General features: G+C 39.9%; 1 protein-coding gene across 2 annotated transcripts; it reads left to right on the top strand.

Annotated features, from left to right (window-relative positions):
- The first annotated feature begins 17 nt into the window (after positions 1-17).
- On the top strand, positions 18-18,774 carry rprd2a (regulation of nuclear pre-mRNA domain containing 2a). Of its 2 annotated transcripts, XR_014871768.1 has the most exons (11): positions 18-2,961; positions 9,525-9,654; positions 9,809-9,960; positions 10,328-10,380; positions 10,530-10,656; positions 10,758-10,933; positions 11,207-11,549; positions 12,951-13,154; positions 13,611-13,793; positions 13,887-15,889; positions 18,263-18,774. XR_014871768.1 is itself a non-coding variant. In XM_085147561.1 (10 exons), exons 1-10 carry the CDS (start codon positions 2,787-2,789, stop codon positions 15,578-15,580), a joined length of 3,237 nt encoding a protein of 1,078 aa, XP_085003687.1. In that variant the 5' UTR covers positions 18-2,786; the 3' UTR covers positions 15,581-16,559. The 2 variants fall into 2 exon arrangements, 1 of the variants encoding a protein (XP_085003687.1); XM_085147561.1 differs by lacking the exon at positions 18,263-18,774 and having other exon boundaries at positions 13,887-16,559.
- The last annotated feature ends 114 nt before the right edge of the window (positions 18,775-18,888 follow it).

Genomic DNA, 18,888 nt, shown 5'->3' with positions numbered 1-18,888 from the left:
TACAAATATACCTCATTATTGAACTCAGATGACTCTAAATTTTATTTAGGAAAGTTTAAAAAGTATTTTTTCCAGCTGTCTGATTGTAGCAAACAGTAGAATAAAGGCATGTAGCCGCTGCCAAAATGTGCCAAATTAAACCATGATGCATTATCATATCACAAGCAGCTTACTCTAGTGTCACAGCACTTAACGTACGCTCTTTGTTTTTTTATCTGCACTTATTAAGAACAGATGTAGTCCCACACAGAACATGACTGACTATTACTGAGCCGAGTTAGAAACCAAAGAAGCTCGGTCTTTCAGTTGGTTTTTATTCTGTGAGCCAGCTGTAGATAGGTGGACTTGAAATATTTTATTACACTTGACCTTGGGCATGGGGTCACTTTTTCTTTATTAGGTGATTAAACAGGAATAATATAATATTTAATCCTGTGTGACTTTGAATTGATGCAGCTGCACTTTTGGATGACAATGAGGAAATGTTACACACTAAAGGGTTTGTGATGTTATTTATGAAAGCAGTACTTGAAAACCTTAATTCCATTCAGCAGACTTGGTGTGTGTCACGCCTGGGATGAGCGCTTTACAGGTTTTTGTAGAGGAAAGGGTGGGGGAGGAGGACGTGTCTTTTGATTGCAGTAGAGCAAATCTAGCTTATTATTCATACAAAAAAGCTCCAAATGCATTGTGTCATCATGAGGGCAAAAAATATCCCTTTGTGCCCTGTTTTAAATGGATTTGTAACCCTGGAAGTGCTTTTCTATTGAGTCATTATTAAGAAATATCAGGGGGAATACGATAAACAAAACACTTTCCATTCCATATCTATTAAATACCTTAATATTTTTTGTACCACCATATTTTATAATCAGGTATCATTCATGTTGAATGACATTTCCTCTCTGGTGGGATCTTTTTGTTTTGGGTTGTTTTTTTTTTTAACCAGTGAGCCTTATTTTATCACATAAAGCTTGCCTGACATTAAATCATACGAGAAAAAGTCATACGAAAAGTGTACTGTTTTAACCAACAACGGTAACATCATTTTGCCACATATGCCACTGAAAAGCGAATGTTTCTCAGGCTTTGTCCTTACTTGTGTATGAATTTTCTTATTTAAAGCAGAAATTGGAAGCACAAGGCGGAGAACAATAGTGCAGCGGTGTGTTGTGTTAGTCTGTTAAGATGTAGCATCCTGGAGTACACTTTTTGTTGTGCTGGGTTACACTTTTTATTTGTGATAAAGGAGTTAAGAAAAAAAATTAGATTTTACAGTTTGATGTCTTTAATTTTCACTTGTTTGAGAAAATTTATTTCTTATAATGAAATTATTGCTGGTGATTTCTTTATAAGTACAGAATGACATAAATCAGCAAAATATGGGACATTTTCTCTGCATTGATGTTTAAGTTTTCTGCTTTCCAGCCACTAAATCTACCCCGTAAATATTTTTATAAGGCTCCTTTATTATTCCATGGGTTAGATAAGTACAGTTTTACTTGTATAGCATCAATTTAGAGCATATTATTGGAAGGTGAACACACTACATCATTGGGGTTAGGGTAACCGGTCATGGCACATTCAGGCTGCATTGCAAAGGAAAAAACAAGGGTGCAGATAGGCCACGAGTAACACAGCAAATAACAAGGTGAGGCCAGTAACTGCAGGTCAGGAACATGCTGCTCCAAAGCAGGAGATCCCACCAGAAAGACACAGGGAAGAGAGAGAGGAGAAAACACAAAGCACAAGAGTGGTATTTTCTATGTGTGGGTTATATAAAGGCGTTTTTATTCTTGTATTATTCTTGGTTCAGGGTCACACGATCCAGCAGCAGGCCCAATTGTGAGCTTGGTAAAAAAGGAAACTTTCTCTTCACAGCAAAGTATTTTTTCTGACCAGAACACCTCATACACTATGAACCTATTTACTCTGCATTCTTTAAATGGTACAAACACAACATTTGGCTTCACACTGGTATGAACTAACCATCTGCTGTAGATTTCTCAACATTTTTTTGAGGACACACTGCACAACATCCTGAGAAATTCCAAGTTTTAATGGCTAATTTGGAAATCACCTCATTGCTGTATAAGTATTAATTTTTAGCATTTTTTACTGACTCAACTAACAAAGTGGAAATAAATTGTGTGTTTTTGTTGGCAGGTTGTTTTAAATTGTATGTTATGTGTAGGGCCACATTTTTGCTCCAATAATTCATAGAACTATTGCTCAAGACTACCAAAATAACAAGAAAGTCGGGTTCCTTGGAAGCAAAACATGCAGAAATGAGAGGTGACTCAAGACTTTTGCACAGCACTTTAGTATTTTTTAAATATTAAAATAGAATTAAAACTCCTCTCCCACAACAAAGAGTAAACAGTGCACTTGCTCTACCAATAACGCGCAGCTGGTGTCGCTAACAAAAAACAAAGAAGAAGAGAAAAGCCACCTTCCGTGACACTGGGTGGCGCCATAACCGAGCAGTGTTTGCGGAAGTGTTCTTCATCACCCCACCAACAACGAGTAAACAGATCCACAGGATGCCGCGAGGCGCTGAGTTTTAGTCCTTCAATGTGAAACGATATGACAGTTTAGCCGTGATAAGAAAGCTCACCGTGAATAATTTGTACACACACAGGGATTGGGACACGGGTTACCAAACACTGAAGACGTTTTAGCATCTGGGAGCAGGCTGAGAGGCTTCTGAGTGCAAAGATGCCTGTGCTGCGTTAAGCTAGCATGCTAAGCTAAGTGCTAGCCTTCGCCAACAAACTCGTCCGGACATGGCAGCGGGAGCCGGAGCCGCTACCAGCGGCTCTCTGGAGTCCACTTTGGACAGAAAGTTACAAAATGTGACCAACACCATGGACTCGATTCAAGGACTGTCAGCGTGGTGCATCGACAACAAGAAGTACCACAGTGTGATAGTGCGACACTGGATCAAGTGCTTGAAGAAATGTAAGTAGCCCTACTGCCTGCACCTTTGAACTCGTTTGAGCTCAACGATCGCAATGGTTGCAATGAGATGTTTGTGCTTATAAATGTTTTAAATATAGTTTTGATTCCTGCTGTTTGACGAATCATACCTTTATCCGGGCGCGTTAAGGTCTTTGTCCTATTTGCCTTAGGTTGAAATGCCGGGAAACGGTGGAGTTTAAAACTGGCGCTCCTTTGACAGCAGGGACATTCAAGCTGTCATCCATGTGCACACTATAGCCTGCGTTTACCCGCGTAGTCTACAAATAGTTTATAAACTAATGTGCAGAGTAGTGAACCTGTCAAATTTACAGTTCTGACAGTGCTACAAGAGGTCAGCCTGTGCCAGCTTTACAGGCTACAACGGGAAATTCAAGATTTAACAGCCTACCACATCACAACATGTTATGAGACTGGAAAGACAGTTTTGTTACCAAACTGTATGACTGAGCTATTTGTAATCAGCTCATGGGGAATAGTGACGTTTTGGAAACGTCTAGACACCAATGTCCATCCATAATATATAGACCAGCAATGTCATACTCTTTTTACATCGAGGGCCACATACGGCTTACTTTGATTGTAATTGGGACAGATGAGTGAAACCCTCCTTTCTGTCAATGTAAACAAATTTAAATAAACATTAAATAAGATATCTTAATATATTAAAAAGTGCAATTTCAACAGTTCATCTAATTTGGTCTACACGTTAAGAAATGTTGCTCTAGTAAACCTGCCAGTATGATTCTTTGTGCTTACATTGTAAGAAATTAATATGTAAAATTACAGCAAAAGTTCTGGTAACTCATTGCCCAGACTGTCCGATAATTACAAAACAGGAAGTTTTTCTTAATTTACAGTAAACTTTCTGTTTCTCTTTCTTTTTCTTACCTTGGACCAGGTGTATAAACAAACAAAAAGAATTTTCTTTTGTTGATAGTGGAAAAAAAAACAGGAATTTCTGCATCATTTAATTTTTTGTCCTTTACATATTACACTGTTGTAGTATGAATGGCCGAGGGGAAGGTCTTTCTCAGTAGGAAATGCTGTAAAAGTGGGTCGTATTGGAGTCCTTGGCAGGTCAATTTTGTGCCTTTTGCTTGAAACCCCTGATGTAGACAAAATATATTCTGTTACCATGAACATGTGCTGGGCAGTTAATTTATCCATGGGGCCACAATTGGGGTCTAATTGTAACATGATCGACTTTCACCAGAAGCAGTTTATAAAGAAATAAAAAGTAACAATGAGCAGAATGAGTTCAGTACAGGTGCAGCCTTCCACAGCAGTTTTAGTTCCTCGTGTGGCCCGCTGGAGTAAACTAATGTTACAGAGTACACAAACTCACTTTAAGTATTGGAGTTGTCACCGACACTTTGATTATTTACATATATGTTTGGAAATTTGTCAAACTGCACCAGGTTCTCAGTGGGGCTCTATTATTTATTTTATTTTCTTCAGTTCACATGTCTCAGTCAGCTTAGTAACTAGTGAACCTCTCAGCTATGAGAAGAAAGCTTAGGCTAGCTTTACTTGTTCATTGGTGTTTTCTGTGGTTCAGCTGCTTTCTTCTTGTCACCACACAGCATCTCAGTAGGGTTTAGGTCAGTACTTCGTGTTATTGCCAAGGTATTAGGAGATGCTTTTGTAGCCTTGATCGCACTTCTAGCTTTCTAGTAACTGTAATTAAGACACAGCTCCCACCAACCAAGAAGATAAATGTTATATCTTAAATCTTAATCCTTGCTAGGACCAATCCTTTTGCGTTATACATGTTTTCACTTGGGTAGTGTCATCTCTATGTATCAAATGTTCCCCTGTACAATCCATGCTTCAGGTAGCATCTGATTAAGTGGAGCTCCTAACAGTTGAATCTACATTTTCAAGCCTTCACTGTGAGATTATATCAACAAAAGTACAATGTGCGTATTTTATTTGTGTAATTGGATTATGTTTGTGATTTAGATTCAGCTCACATTTTATGAATAATCAGTGCAGAAGTAGTTTAAACAGGTTCACAAACTTTTTCTTGCAGACGTGAGAATAGTGATCTGTTTCTGATTCTCTGCAGAGCAGGTGAATAAATCTCATGCACAGCCCTTGAACAGTTTTGGAGTAATTTATTTTGACTTGCAGCTTAAGGATCATTCATATAGTTGGAATTGTCCAGTAATTTAAGACAAAGGCCATTGCTATTGATATCTTTATACCTACTGTTCATTAATTTGTACTCTAGTGAGGTTTTAGCATTTGCTGTCAATTTAAAGTTCATCACTGTCTTTTGCTGATGAAGACAGCAAAGTATGTTTAGTGTGGAGACTTATTAACAGCAGAGAGTTGTGGTTCTCCCTCTGTGATTGCAGTATAGTGTTATCCTCTTTTAGACATTGTCTCCATTTTGTCATTAAAGATATGACTGTTTCATTATATCTGACACCTGAGTTTTTTTATTTATGCAGTTTAAAGCCTGTTAGTGATTTTTCAGAGGCTTAGTGGTGCACCGTGAAGACAGATGTTTTAAACATCTGAATAACACTTAATAAATACATTTAAAAACATAGCATTTAAATGTATTAACTGGAAGCTACCAAAGCTTTTTGGATGAACTTGAGAACGAAAATAAAAAAGAAATTGTTAAATGTGCGGATTAATATATCAGATTTGTTACAGTAATTTAATAGAAAGTATATCAAGCTTTTTGGCATTGCTGGCTCTCCTTTTTCTGTTTTGTACTGATGTAAATTAAGTCTAACCTTGTGTTCGTCTGATAAAACAAGTGGACATTTTTGTCTCTACAGTGTCATATCTGGGATTTTTTTGTGTTTTTTTGTGTTTTTTTATTTTTTACTATTTTGGAAAAGTTTTGAACCAGTGATGCCAAACTCATTTTACATTGACCATCACATACAGCCCACTTTGTTCTTAGGTGGGTTGGTGGAGTGAAACTTTAACTACACGTTTATTCCCAAAGGTATTTTAATATTAGATAAATAATTCAATTTCAACAGCATATCTTAGTTTTTTTCTACATGATAAATGTAGGAAAACACAAGCACCAGAAAACATTCTGGTAGCTCACTTTCCAGACTCTCCTGTGTTTATAAAACAAAGTGTTTGTTAATTGATGAAGATTTTGTTTCCTTTTAATAGAAATGTCAATATTAGACAGTGAGACAGGAACTTCTGTTTCTGTGTCTTTCTATTGCGGGGCTTTCTCTGGTTTTGTATATATTCCTATTGCTTGTTATGCATTTCTGTTGTCTTACTATTTATATTTTATTCCTGCACAGTTGGTATGGAGCACCCATGTACACGTGCAATGACAATAAAAGACGAATCTAATTGTTTATCTATTATTTAACTACTTTGGTGTGGTATTAATGGCTGCGGGGACATCTTTATCAGCAGAAAAAGCTGTCAAACCTGTGAAAATATAGCTAAAAGGTTAAAAACATATGCCCTTTGTCGTATTTTCCAAAGCTGGGGGTCAGATTAGGTCAGATTGGAGCCTTTGTCAGGCCGATTCAGGCCCCCGGGCCTTATGTTTGACACCTCTGTCCTAAACAAAACAACAGGGGTGGGGTCGAACTTACTTAATACTACTACTGCACTAAGGTATTTTTAATATACCTACATCTTACTAACTGCACCCTAATTGTAAGTAGTATTAAGTCAGTGCACCAGATTGGCTGGAGATAAGCTGGAAAACATTAACATTGTCCAACAGAAATGTCTTGATTTAAAAAAAAAAATATTTTTGTTTAAAATTATGTTTAAACAAAAATAGTAAAACCACAGATCACTGTACAGAGTTAGGGACAGTAATTAAAAACCAGTTCCAGTGAAGAATCCATACCAAAATTTCTAGTTCCTCTTCCTGATAAGAGGAATCTTTTTTCTTTCACTTTGCAGAGCAATGATGTCAAGCATAGCAGTGGAGCTTCTGCACACCCACTTTCAAGCATTTCTCAGGCTCGAAGACAATGAAGTCTTTCTTACACATAAGCTGAGGAAAACAACATGTGTAAAATCAGATTGTAGATGCCCTTCATCTCTTAGAGCACATAAAAGACGTGTTCTCACTAATGGAAATGCTGTATTCGGTTTAGGCTGCCCAAGAACTGGAAGGATCTTAAACGTAAAAACATTGTAAAATAGTTGTGTTGATGTTGAAAACACAAACATGGATCAGGTCAGTAAAAGAATCAATAATGAATCTGACCTATAAGCAGAATCGATAATGGCATTGGAATCAATGAAGTTGTATCAATATCCATCACCAGATGGGGTTCACTGAACTTTTGGTGACACGCTGTAAAATAATAGTTTTGTGTGTGTATAAATATATATGTGTGTGTGTGTGTGTGTGTGAGAGAGAGACAGAAAGAGATTAAAAATGTAAAATACACTACTGTTTGGAAAGCTTGATTCAACTGGAGACGTTCTTCATTGGGTGAGGGGGTGGTGGTTAGCAGTGCTGCCCGTCAGCAAGAGGTCCTGCGTTCAAATCCATCATCTTGTCTTTCTGTTTAGAGTTTGCATGCTCTTCTGTTGTCTGCGTGGGTCCTCTCTGGATACTCTGACCTCCTCCTACAAACATGCAGTTAGTGGGTTTTGTGAGTTGTAGTGAGGTGTGTTTGAATAGTTCTGTCTCTGTGTGTTAGGCCTGCAGCGAGGTGGACACCTGTCCAGGATGTATCCCGCCTCTTGACCTATGGCAGCTAGGATAGGCTCCTTTTGATAATGTCTGCACTGCTGTGAATGTGTTGCACATGTGTTGAACGGGCCGCTTTGTAATTTAATATACAAGAGGCACTAGACTAGTCAGTCACGCGTGCCTATTTCGTTGTTAATCTCGGTTGCAGTGATTTTACAGTGACCTGAAACGGTGTTTGATGTTGGAGAATTTAGAGTGATCTCTGAGCATATTACCGTTTAATCAATTTTGTTCTTCTTATGTGATCACACTTGCGGATCTCAGTGCTGCAGGAGAAATTTCAAAGTAACCAGTTTTGTAGTGATTGTGTTCAGAGTTCAAACCCTAAGCATAATAAGGAAAACAACAGCTTTTAGCTTTTCTACTCCTGATGAGTAAGAAGCGTGGCTTTCATCTGTTATCTAGACAATTAGAGAATTAATAGAGACTTGATTATTTAAAGCAAAATTATTTACTTACAGAGTTGAAATTAGTTGCATTGCAGACTTATTTTGCATCTGGATGTTGGTTATTTTATCAAGCACTGATTAAACTATTGACCAGGAGATATTATGAGCTGATATCATATCATAAATATAAAAAAAAAAACTGCAAATAAAAATGACACATGGTGTGTATAAACTATAAAACAGGCATTTTTTAAAACTCCTTGTTTAGGTCATAAAATGTGAACAAAGATTGTGTAAATGATTTCACGTCATGTTTAACAGTTAGCTGTTGATTAAATATTCTTGGTAGCTCTTGACTGCATGCTATCTCTTCTGTGTTGTTTATGAATCTGATTTATCACTTCAGACTTAATCACACATGTCTATAATGGATTTTTATCATTTATTTAGTTTAACTGGGCATTAAGTAAAAATGTTGACCTTTTTATAAAGTACAAAATTTATAGATTGATAATAAATTAATAGAGGTGGGAATCACCATACATCCCACGATACGATATTATCACAATACTTAACGCACGATACGATATTATTGCAATTTTTTAAAATATTTTGCGATATTCAGATTCTGTACATAAAGGTAAACTTTATCAATATTCATTTTATCTAATATCAAAGTCTCGCACTCAGTCTTTCTCTCATTTTAGTCAGTTGTATTGTTGACAAACTGAATGGTTTGTATTACAGTCTAGTCCAACTTAACTGAATGCAACCATCTGGTACAATTATAGCTATTCTGAACTATGCAATTTATGAAAACTATGCAGCCCATTCAGCAACTGAAGAATTTGAAAGTAAATTAAAACAAAATATAATTTTACATTAAATAAAAAAGTTTTAAACTTAATTAAAATAAAACATGTCTTAAATTAAAATAAGTAAACTGTCATGTTTATTGCTGCCAAAAAAAAGTTAAACACATTTGGACAGTGAAGGAATGTCAGGATTCTTGCTCAGAAAAAGGATCAACATGCTCTGAAGTCAGAGCACAAAAAACATTTTGTAACAAAATATCGATTTCTGCTGTCCCTGTATCGATACATTATTAGCAAACAAAATATCACGATACTACACAGTATCGATTTTTTCCCCCACCCCTATAAATTAAGCAGTATGTTGGACCACTACTGATTTTGACTAATATTTAATAAAATAGGTGAAAGAGAGCTGAGCTGCTTCTCCGTGTATTTAGGCTCAACAGGTTTCAAGTCAGATTTTTTCATATGCACGTTTAAAAATGGCACACATGCTGTGCAGCAACAAAAACAGTAAAAACAATGAAAGATTTAAGGAAATGAACAGCTGCAGATAAAAGCACCATAATTAGAAGCAGTCTGGTTCAAACAAGCTAACATCAGCGCCTCTGTTTCCTCCAACAGCTGACGCCTCACACAGGCTCAACCTGCTATACCTCGCCAATGACGTCATCCAGAACTGTAAAAGGAAAAACGCCATCGTGTACCGAACGGCATTCGCCGAGGTGCTTCTAGACGCCTTCCAGCTGGTTAAGTAAGTGCTTTGTAGAGATACTGATGCAATGTTTCTTTCTGCTACTCTCTACCTTTCAGTGTTTCTTGTCCATCATTCCTCTCATTTGTTTCATTCGGACTCACATAAATCCAGCAGCCATCATTATAGTTTTTATCATCTCCCTTCTCTGTAGCTGTGAAGGTGACTCGAAGGTGATAAAATCAGCAGAGAGGATACTGTCCATCTGGGAGGAGAGAGGTGTGTATTCAGGGACTCTCATTGCAGACCTTAAGAACGCCCTGATCAAAGAGGAGTCCCCTCCTGTCACTCCTGTGGAGCAAAAAAGTAAGTTTGCTTATTATTTTTATAATTTTTAATTTTATTAGACGCGCCATCTTAACATGAAACTTGTCGTTATCAGTCGTGGCACCTTGTACAGTTAATTGTATTTTAATTGCAGTTACAGTTTTGGCTGTCAGTGATTATGAAAACACAATTTATTTAATTTTTTAATTTAATTGGCTTTAAGACAAGTTTCTTATTTATTAGGTTTAATACATCCACAGTTTTCCCAGCGTTTAGGAATAATTCCGTTAAATAATTATGATCTCAGTTCTGAAATAATGTTGCATTTCATTCTGTTGTGTAGATTTCTGGGTGTTTGTAGTTAATTTTGCTGTTTGAGTTTATGGGCTTTTTATTTATGTTAAAGCTCCAGTCGAGTCTAAAGCTGATCTACGATCCAAGGTCGTTGCTGAATTCGTGGTAAGTGTGATGTTAGAGTTTAAAGCTCCTCACTAAACTCCAGCTGTGCCGTTTTACAAGCACGGTTGTTATCGTCTTGTCTTTGACTCAGACACTGTAATCAGACTTTGTTGCACTTATGATATGACTGACTGCTCCCTCTGCTTTAGCCGCAGGCACTCATAGACCAGCTGTCCAAGTACAAGAGATCTCTGGAGGAGGTCGACCTCAGAGAGAAACAGCTGGCAGCTATGAGGGTTGACATCTTCAGTGCTGATGCCCTCAAGAGACTCAAAGGTGTCTTATTCTTTTTGCTGCTATACAGTCTAACCTGGAGCAATAGGAAGGAGGGGTTATGACTTTGATGATTTCCTCACATTACTGCTTGGTTCTTGCAGATAAGGCAGGAGGAAAGAAGTTCTCCAAGGACTTTGAGGAAGGAAGCGCACAGCTACAGGAGTTCGTGAAGTTCTTTGATAAACAAAACAAAATCCTACCTCAACTCATGGAGGCACTCACCAATGCAGATATCTTCTATGAGATGCAGTACAAGGAAGTGAAGATTGTAGCTAACGTAAGTGAAAGAGGTTTATTTTTAATTTGTATTTTTTTTGTTGTTGTTGTTCTAAAGCATGAAGAAATTCAGTTACCTGTAGGTTTATTACCCAGCTTGTGTTGGGCTTTTTGGTACATTATGTTTTAGACTCTTATTTGTTGCTAGCTGTAGATAAACCTCATGCCTCTCTATCTTGCTGTTTGAATTTGCGTGAAGTCTGTATTAAAATTGGCTAATAGATTTAGCATTTACATTTTCATGTATTTAAACTCCGTTGCTTCTCCTCTCAAGGCCTACCAAACATTTGCTAACCGGGTGTCCCACCTCAAGCGTAAGCTGGACACCTTGAAGTCCACCTTGCCCGACCTGGACGAGTCACCCATCCCCTCTCCCTCGGCAGACGCTCCATCTCCAACAGGCTCAGAGTCTCCTTTCCACGGTCTGGAAATGGCCCACCCCGATCCAGACCTCGATGGTTCTGCAATGGACGATGATGCAGAGCCCCCAGCCCCGAGCCCTCTGTCCTCCCCGGGGGGGTCTCCCAGAGACACAGATGCTCTTGGTGAGAATGACAATCGCGAGGTGGAGGACATGGAGCTGTCTGAGGACGAAATGGAGAGTGGGGGCATCATAGGTAAGGAGGGGGTAATATTTTGGGATTTCAATCCTCTGCAATGCTTTTTAAGTGCTGTGTGGTTTTTATATTGGTCTTCAGTACTTTACTAAAAAGAATGAAATGACAAACACAGGAGAGATGGGCAAGCACCGTAATGACACAAAAGTTCTCAAGCATTGCATGATAATCATTGTTTCAACTTTTGCAGTAGCATCTTTTGAACCTGCTGTCGGTAGTAGTTAATACAGATGTTACATGGTGTCATCTAACAAATATTCCTAGTTTTAATTTTAAAAGCAGTCTTTTACATATTTCCTTTGTTTTGAGATAAGCTGACTTGTTAAAGTTTTCCTGGAAGAAAAAAAAGGGCCTTTTGGGTTTGACTGTGTTCAAAATAAGAAAGGTGATGAGTCAGTGTTACCTTATTTGACAGAAGTTTGACAGTTTTCTTCTCATTTCTGACCATTTAATAAAGACAAAATGTCTGTTATACACAATCTGATGAGACTCCATGGAAGAAACGGCATCTGCGCAGTAGCTGGTGTGCACATTCTTAAATTGACCTGCATGTTAAAATAGGAATATTCTGTGCCCAGCCCACCGCCATTACATATCACAGAGTATGCATTTACTTAGATGGATGCATTGTGATCACAGGTGAAACCATCGCCTGCTGTGGACATCTGTTAAAGCTCTGCGTCAAAGATAAATCAGGCTTTACAAATCACACCTGTTATTTAGAGGAATTCATTAATCCTGAAGCATTCAAGCGGTTTTAGTGGCTACACTGACCAAATGGAGTCATTTCAAAACTGGAGCCAGATGTGGCAGAGTTGAAGTTTTCATTGGGAGTGACTAGGGTTAGAAATTGGTACGTCAGAGAGAGACGGCTCAGGTCGAGGAAATTGGAGACAAAGTTAGAGAAGCAAGGCTAAGGATGCTGAATATGGAATAGCACAGAGGAGGTTCATGGATGTAGTGAATGAGGACATGGAGAAAGTCGGGATGACAGTATAAGCTGGTAGGGATAGGATGATATAGAAGTAAATAATTAGCTTTGGTTACCGCTAAAGAGAAAATGTTCTAATGTAATTATCCATCTTGAGCTTACTTTCAGCATTGGGTCTCTGCAAAAGCAAATCTCAGTACCCTACATCTCTAGGAAACATTTTTAGTATTAAAAATATTAAAACACTTGTGAATATACAGCTAGAGTCATAAATATATTTTCTGTTCTCTTTTTTGCACCACATTCCTTCCTGCAACCATTATTTGAGTAACTTTTGAGAAATTTGCCCTGGAAATCCGGTGACAGCGACAAAATTTGTCACAAAAACCAAATGTAGAGGAACTGCACTTAGCTGCCCCATTACATTGGCCCTCTCTCACTGTTATCGCTGCCATATTTTCTTTCCTCAGTTGAAGAGCGGACAGAACCCGTTCTCCACCCAGAGGTGCCCGCACCAGTGCCTGCAAAACGCGTGCCATTAGTAGCGACAGAGCAGCCCATCGTCGCGCAGATCGCGTCTCCCATTGCCGCTCCAGCGGCCGCTCTGGAAAGTGTGGACATGAATAAAATTGGCTCCATCCTGAACAGCATAAGCTCAGTCGTGAAGAACACAGGTGAGTGGCGAGGGCTTTTTTGTAACATGCACATAGATGATTTCTTTCAATTCTTTCAAAATAAAATAAAATAAAATAAAATCTTCCACGTGCCGTCATTAAGTGTGTCTCGACTTCTGCTATGGAAGAACCAACTGGGTTTGCAATGTGTTTGGAGCGTTAATATCTCTGCAGCGTCATTGATTTTTAATGTAGAGATAAACAAAAAGATCTTGAGAGCATATGTGAGTATGTACTTAAACTGCATATATGTTTTCATGCAGTTTAAGATTTAACAGAGTATTTAAGTTAATCTGGTAGGTTTGTCAAATGTCAAAGTTAGTTTGTTTTAAATATACCTCATAATGCATAAATCTATGAATGAACATTTGGCCTTCACAGATCTGTTAACTGTCTAATAAAAAGTTAGTATATGGTGGGTTACTCCGTGAGTGAGTGTAGCTTTGTTTTTTGCAGCGCCGTTAGTGGAGACTCCTCCTGCAGCTGCCCCCGCTGTCTCCTCAGTTAAGAGCACGCCTGCTCTTCCTGTGGCAGCACAGGACCCCAGTTCACTGGTTAGTATCCTCTCCAAGGTAGAAGTGAGTCCTGCAGACCTCCTCAGTGCTCTGTCCAAAGTCCAGGGTCAAAGCAGCCTCGAAGGTGAGAATCAACCTTTACTTAAAGTATTCAAAAAATGTTGATTTATAGCAGCACCCTTGCTTATCTTTCTTCTATCTTCCTTGTGCCCCTTAGGCATCACCTCTGTTGTGGGCAGCTCAGCTGACGCCTCCAGTACAGGCAAGATTACTGCCTCTCCTTCATCCACAGTTTCATCAGCAGTACCCTCTCAGAGCTTGCCTCACTCCTTTGGCACATCTGTGCTTCCTCTATCCAGCTCTACTGCAAGGCAGAGCACCCAAGCATCCCCCCAGAATTCCAACCCTGCCTCTGCCCTGGTTCAGGCTCTTCATAGAGACATGGATTTGACAACAGATCCTGAACCATCCTCTACAAGTTTAGAGTCTAAAATACACAGCTTCTTGCAGGGAAACCCTGCTTTTAGTGCATTTGACTTGGTTTTTTCAACAAACCCAGCTCTCGGAAGCAATAATCATAGTCCGGTTACTTGCACAGACACCCAGGATGGGACACCTGTGCGGGACGAGGGGGGAGGCACGCCTACTCAAGATGAGATTATGGACAAGCCAATGGTTGTTCCATTTGCTCCCAAGTTAAGTCAGTCATCTGTTGAATCTGCAATAATGGCTCCTGTTGCATACCAGAATAGCACACAGCCAAACCATAACAATCCTCAACAGCCTGCTCACCTGCAGCCAGGTGTCGCTCAGAATGGGCAGATCTACCAGGCGTACCCGTTTGGCAAACAGGAGATCTCTGAACATGGGATTACTGCCCCGGTTGGACATTACCAGCAGATTTCTGCACAGACAGGAGGACCACTGCCTGGAGAAAGAGCCCCAGGCAGTGCCGGTAACACACAGACTGCTGACAGCTTTCATGGGCCTAGTGAAAGGAGTTGGTACGGTGACACTTACCCAGAGGGGAGCTCTCAGCAGCCCAGCGGCTATAATATGCCTGGGGGGGCTCAAGAAAACAAGACATCTGGACTTTATCCATACCAAGCTGAGCAAACTCGTGAACCTCAAGAGCTGCTCTCCCAGCAGGGGGGCACCCCATTGCATGGTTTCTTTAAAAGCAATCTTCCTCCTGTCCCAAGGTTACCTCCCCCTCCTCGTGGTTTTGAGGTTTCCCTTTCATCGGCCAGCAATTCGATGATTCCCCCGGAGCAGCAGCCGATTCCCGGCACAGACTCTGGGGACGTGCTCGGGGCCAGAACTGAGAGTGTCATCAGTGGGATGGTGGTCCATGATCATCAACACAAATCCCTGTATCATCCTGATAAACATCTGTATGACACTGACCAGCATCGGCCACATCACCCTGAGGATTTACATCACCAGTCAGATGACCGGCATTACCAGGGGGACCTCGAGCGGCACCACGACGAACTCCTCCAGCACGAGCCCCCTTATTTCCAAGACAATCCTTATCACGGCCCAGATGACCCGTATTACAGACCAGGCAGCCCTCCACACCATTATCCCCGAGTTCGAGGCCGCCTCACTCCTCCACTCTCAAACTCAGAGGAGCCTTACTACGCCCACGACTACCCACATCACAGCCCCCCTGCTCCGCAGTACCCTCCTAGGAGACCACCGCCTCATCACGAAATCCGTCATCCCGGTCTACGACCTCCGCATCGACCTCCTCACCCTGCACATCACCCACACCCCAGAGGACCTCCTCGCCCCCCATTTCCTCGATTTCAAGGTCCTGACCCGAGGTTTAGAGGCAAACGTCCAGGTCTAAGACCAGGAGGCCCAATGTTCCCCCCTAAGAGACCCTTTATGCCCCCACGGTACTGACTGAGCATGTAGCCCTGAGACTGCTCACAGTCAAAACTCTTGGAGGTCATAAAAGCCTCTTAAAAACTGAAATGGAGACTGCAAGTGGATGAATGTGCAGTTATTGCACTGGGGTGGGCACGATGTGGCAAAGCTGAGCTGAAGAAGAATTAATTCAGCAGCTCCAGAAGAAAAAACTTTAAATGCAGAAAGAAAAAAGGGTGTGTGGAAGACTGAGGAGAGCCAACACCAAGAGACATAAAGAACACGGTGCCTCTGAGAGGGTTGCTGAGCTGAAGAGCGAAGACAGAAGATTAAAGAAGATAAGAGGTGGATATATATACATATATATATAAAATTCACTTTTTGTATCATTTCTTCCAATATGAAGCACTGCATTAAATGTAAGCGTGTCAGAGTGCGTGCATGGTACGTGTGTGTGCATGCAGTCCAGTCTAAACCAACTAGACACAGATAGTTCAACACTTTTTTTGAAAGACAGTTATTTTTGCTAAGACGGTGAGAAAAGAGTGTAGTTGGTGCAGTGTTTCTGCTCTTATTTCGTTTTTCAGTGAGCAGTTTTGACTGCTTCAGTCCCGTATCAGCAGGATTCCATTAGCATTTGAAAAATCGTTAATTTCAACTTGTCTTTGGGTATGACAAACCGGGTGTATGCTATGGAATTTCTGTTTCTTCTACAGTACACATTAGCATATTTGGCGGAATTTTTTCTCATTGTTCCAGCTCCAAATGTTCTGTGTTTTGTCTTTTTGTTTTTTGTGAAGCATTGCTTTCCCCCACCTATGCGCAAGATCCCTTCGGCGATAATTTTTACGTCCCGTTTAGGAAGGCGACACAAGTCTAGTCAAGGGGGGGGGGATTTTTTTTTCCAGCCTCCAACACCGGTGCAGAAGAAGTGCATTTCTGGAAGGAGGATGAAGACAGTCGGCTTCACTTTCGTTTATTTGTACTGACCAATAAAAATCTGAGTTTGAAAAAAGTGTCGTTTATTTATTTATTCTCTTTTTTTTTTTTTATTATCTCTGATCCCTGACCTGTTGCATCACTGCCTTTACTTCTGCATCACATTTAAAAGCACCTAAGCCAGGACCTCTAATTATTCACACAGAAATTATAATGCCACTGGCCCCATTACTCATGAACACGACTGCAGGTAACACTAAAGAGTGTTGTGGGGTTTCTTTGCTTTTTTCTTTTTTAAGCTATGGTTCATAAATTAAGGATTAAATCTATAATACTGTTTGGGAAATGTGTTCCTCAATGTATCAGGATCCCATTAGGTTTAAAATAAGTTGCTGCATCAGACCAGATAAAAGTGATATTAGAAGAAAAAGCTCCGTTTACTACATTTATTACATTTATAGGGATAGACATTTCTAAAGGAAAAACATCTTAACTTGATAAGTCAGATTTTTGCTCTGAGTCACTTTTTTATTCATTAGGTCTTTAAGTTTTTTGGTAGTTAATATAAATACGGTTAAAGAAGTAGTGTCCACGCTGATTGTGTGTACCTCTGTGTGCATAGGTTACTTAGTTTAATCGAATCACATTTGCTCTGCTTTGTTGGGCAGATTGCCCGAAAAGTTGCCTAGTAACAAGAATAAATTTGCAAAAGATTAGTTTGGCTGAGATCCAAAATAAAGTAGCGGCGGTTTTACGCGTAACTGGATCCTTAAAGTAGTTAAAGGTCTGTTAGGTGTCTCTATCTGAGGCTACCGTGCAGGGAGCGTTGATGCAGTCAGTTTGGCTTAATTTGAAACGAACACGTTTTCAGTAAGGCTCTCTCGTCTCCGCAAATATTCTCTTTAATTGAAGAGGTCCAGATCGATTTGGTGCCAAACACACACACAGCCTCAGCGTGAGAATCACTCTAAAAGACAAAAGTGGTGATCAGTTGGATTGATTAGGCAGTTATAATCAAGTACCGAAAGACCCACTTCCCTTAATTCATTTGCAGTTTCTTAGTGCGGTCATTAAATTATTGCATTAAATCAAGTATGAGAAGTTAAAAAAGACATTATTATTGGGACTTTTATTTCTAAGTGCGTAAGCGGCAAATAATACAGCTTAATTTGTTCCTTTTAAAAGTGTCGATGTGAATGGGCTCCTAACTCTGGTAAATCCGTGCAGTTAAAACTGCCCTTAATTTAGGTCTACTTTAATTAGCACGGAGGTCGTTTAGGGAAATGAGTTTCGATTTTAGCAATAAATCGTTCCCTTCGCGCACACAAACACGAAAACAAAAAAAAAAGAAGCGGTGTTAGATGAAAACAATTGGAGGGAACAAATAGAAAACGAGTGCTCCCATTCAACATCTTTATTGGTCAGAAGTTAGTTTTTAATCTGCGGAGTTTACTTGGAAATTAAACATAGTCACAGGTGAGCCGGCCGTCGCCAGATGTCAGCACATCTTCCCAGAGTCACTTTGTTAGAGAGGGGAGGGGTAGCCTGTAGCATGAAAAATTCAATAAATAACTAAATTATTCAGCATTTATCAGCCTTCATATCGGGGACGTGCGTAAATGTGTCAGGTCACCTTAGTGTACGCATTTTTCTTTGTGTTTACGCAAAGGATTAAGTGAGTGAACGTTACATACACGCACCTCCTTCCCCCTGAATTTTTTTTGAACTCATTCCCCGTTTCTCATCCCCTCCCCTCCTCGCTCCTGTTTTCATCCTCAGGGATCCAGAGCCACACTTTGATGTGTCTGATGTGATGGAAACCTTTCCCCCACATGTTAACTGATGAAGATGGTGGCGGCTCCTCTCTTTGAATCCTGCACCGCTCGCAGTGATGGCTCTTCACGGCCTGTTATGAACGCTGTGCACTGGTAAGGCTTTCAGTTTAATAGCTACATCAGAAACTAAGTGCCACCAGCAGGAAATCAAAACAATCAATACAGAGTGGGGGGGAAAATAAAATGTTGAAAATGGTTCTATTTTTTCTCCGTCTCTGTGTGTCTGTGTGTGTGTGTGAGTGAGGAAACACAGGAAAGGAGGACGGCTGGACATAGAGGACCATGTGAGTACAGCCAGGATTATTAATAACCTTATGAATAATTACAGCTATTTTATTGCCTTCTCTTTACATTGCTTTAAACAAATCTGTGCTTTTCATGCTTCCAACCTGTACAGATACCCATTAAATGCATGTTTTTGTGGAATAAATTATCATTGTGCAAATGAAAACAAAACACAGCGTCGTTGTCTGGTCATTTCCTTACAGTATTTAACAAACGAGCATCTCCATAAGCTCAGTTTAAGAAAGTTGCACTTCAATTTAAAAATGTCTCAATTTTAACCAGACT

This window comes from Neolamprologus multifasciatus, chromosome 22 (genome assembly GCF_963576455.1).
Source record: "Neolamprologus multifasciatus chromosome 22, fNeoMul1.2, whole genome shotgun sequence".
Taxonomy (NCBI): domain Eukaryota; kingdom Metazoa; phylum Chordata; class Actinopteri; order Cichliformes; family Cichlidae; genus Neolamprologus; species Neolamprologus multifasciatus.
The sequence above is the reverse complement of the archived record's forward strand: the minus strand, read 5'-3'. Positions and strand labels throughout refer to the sequence as shown.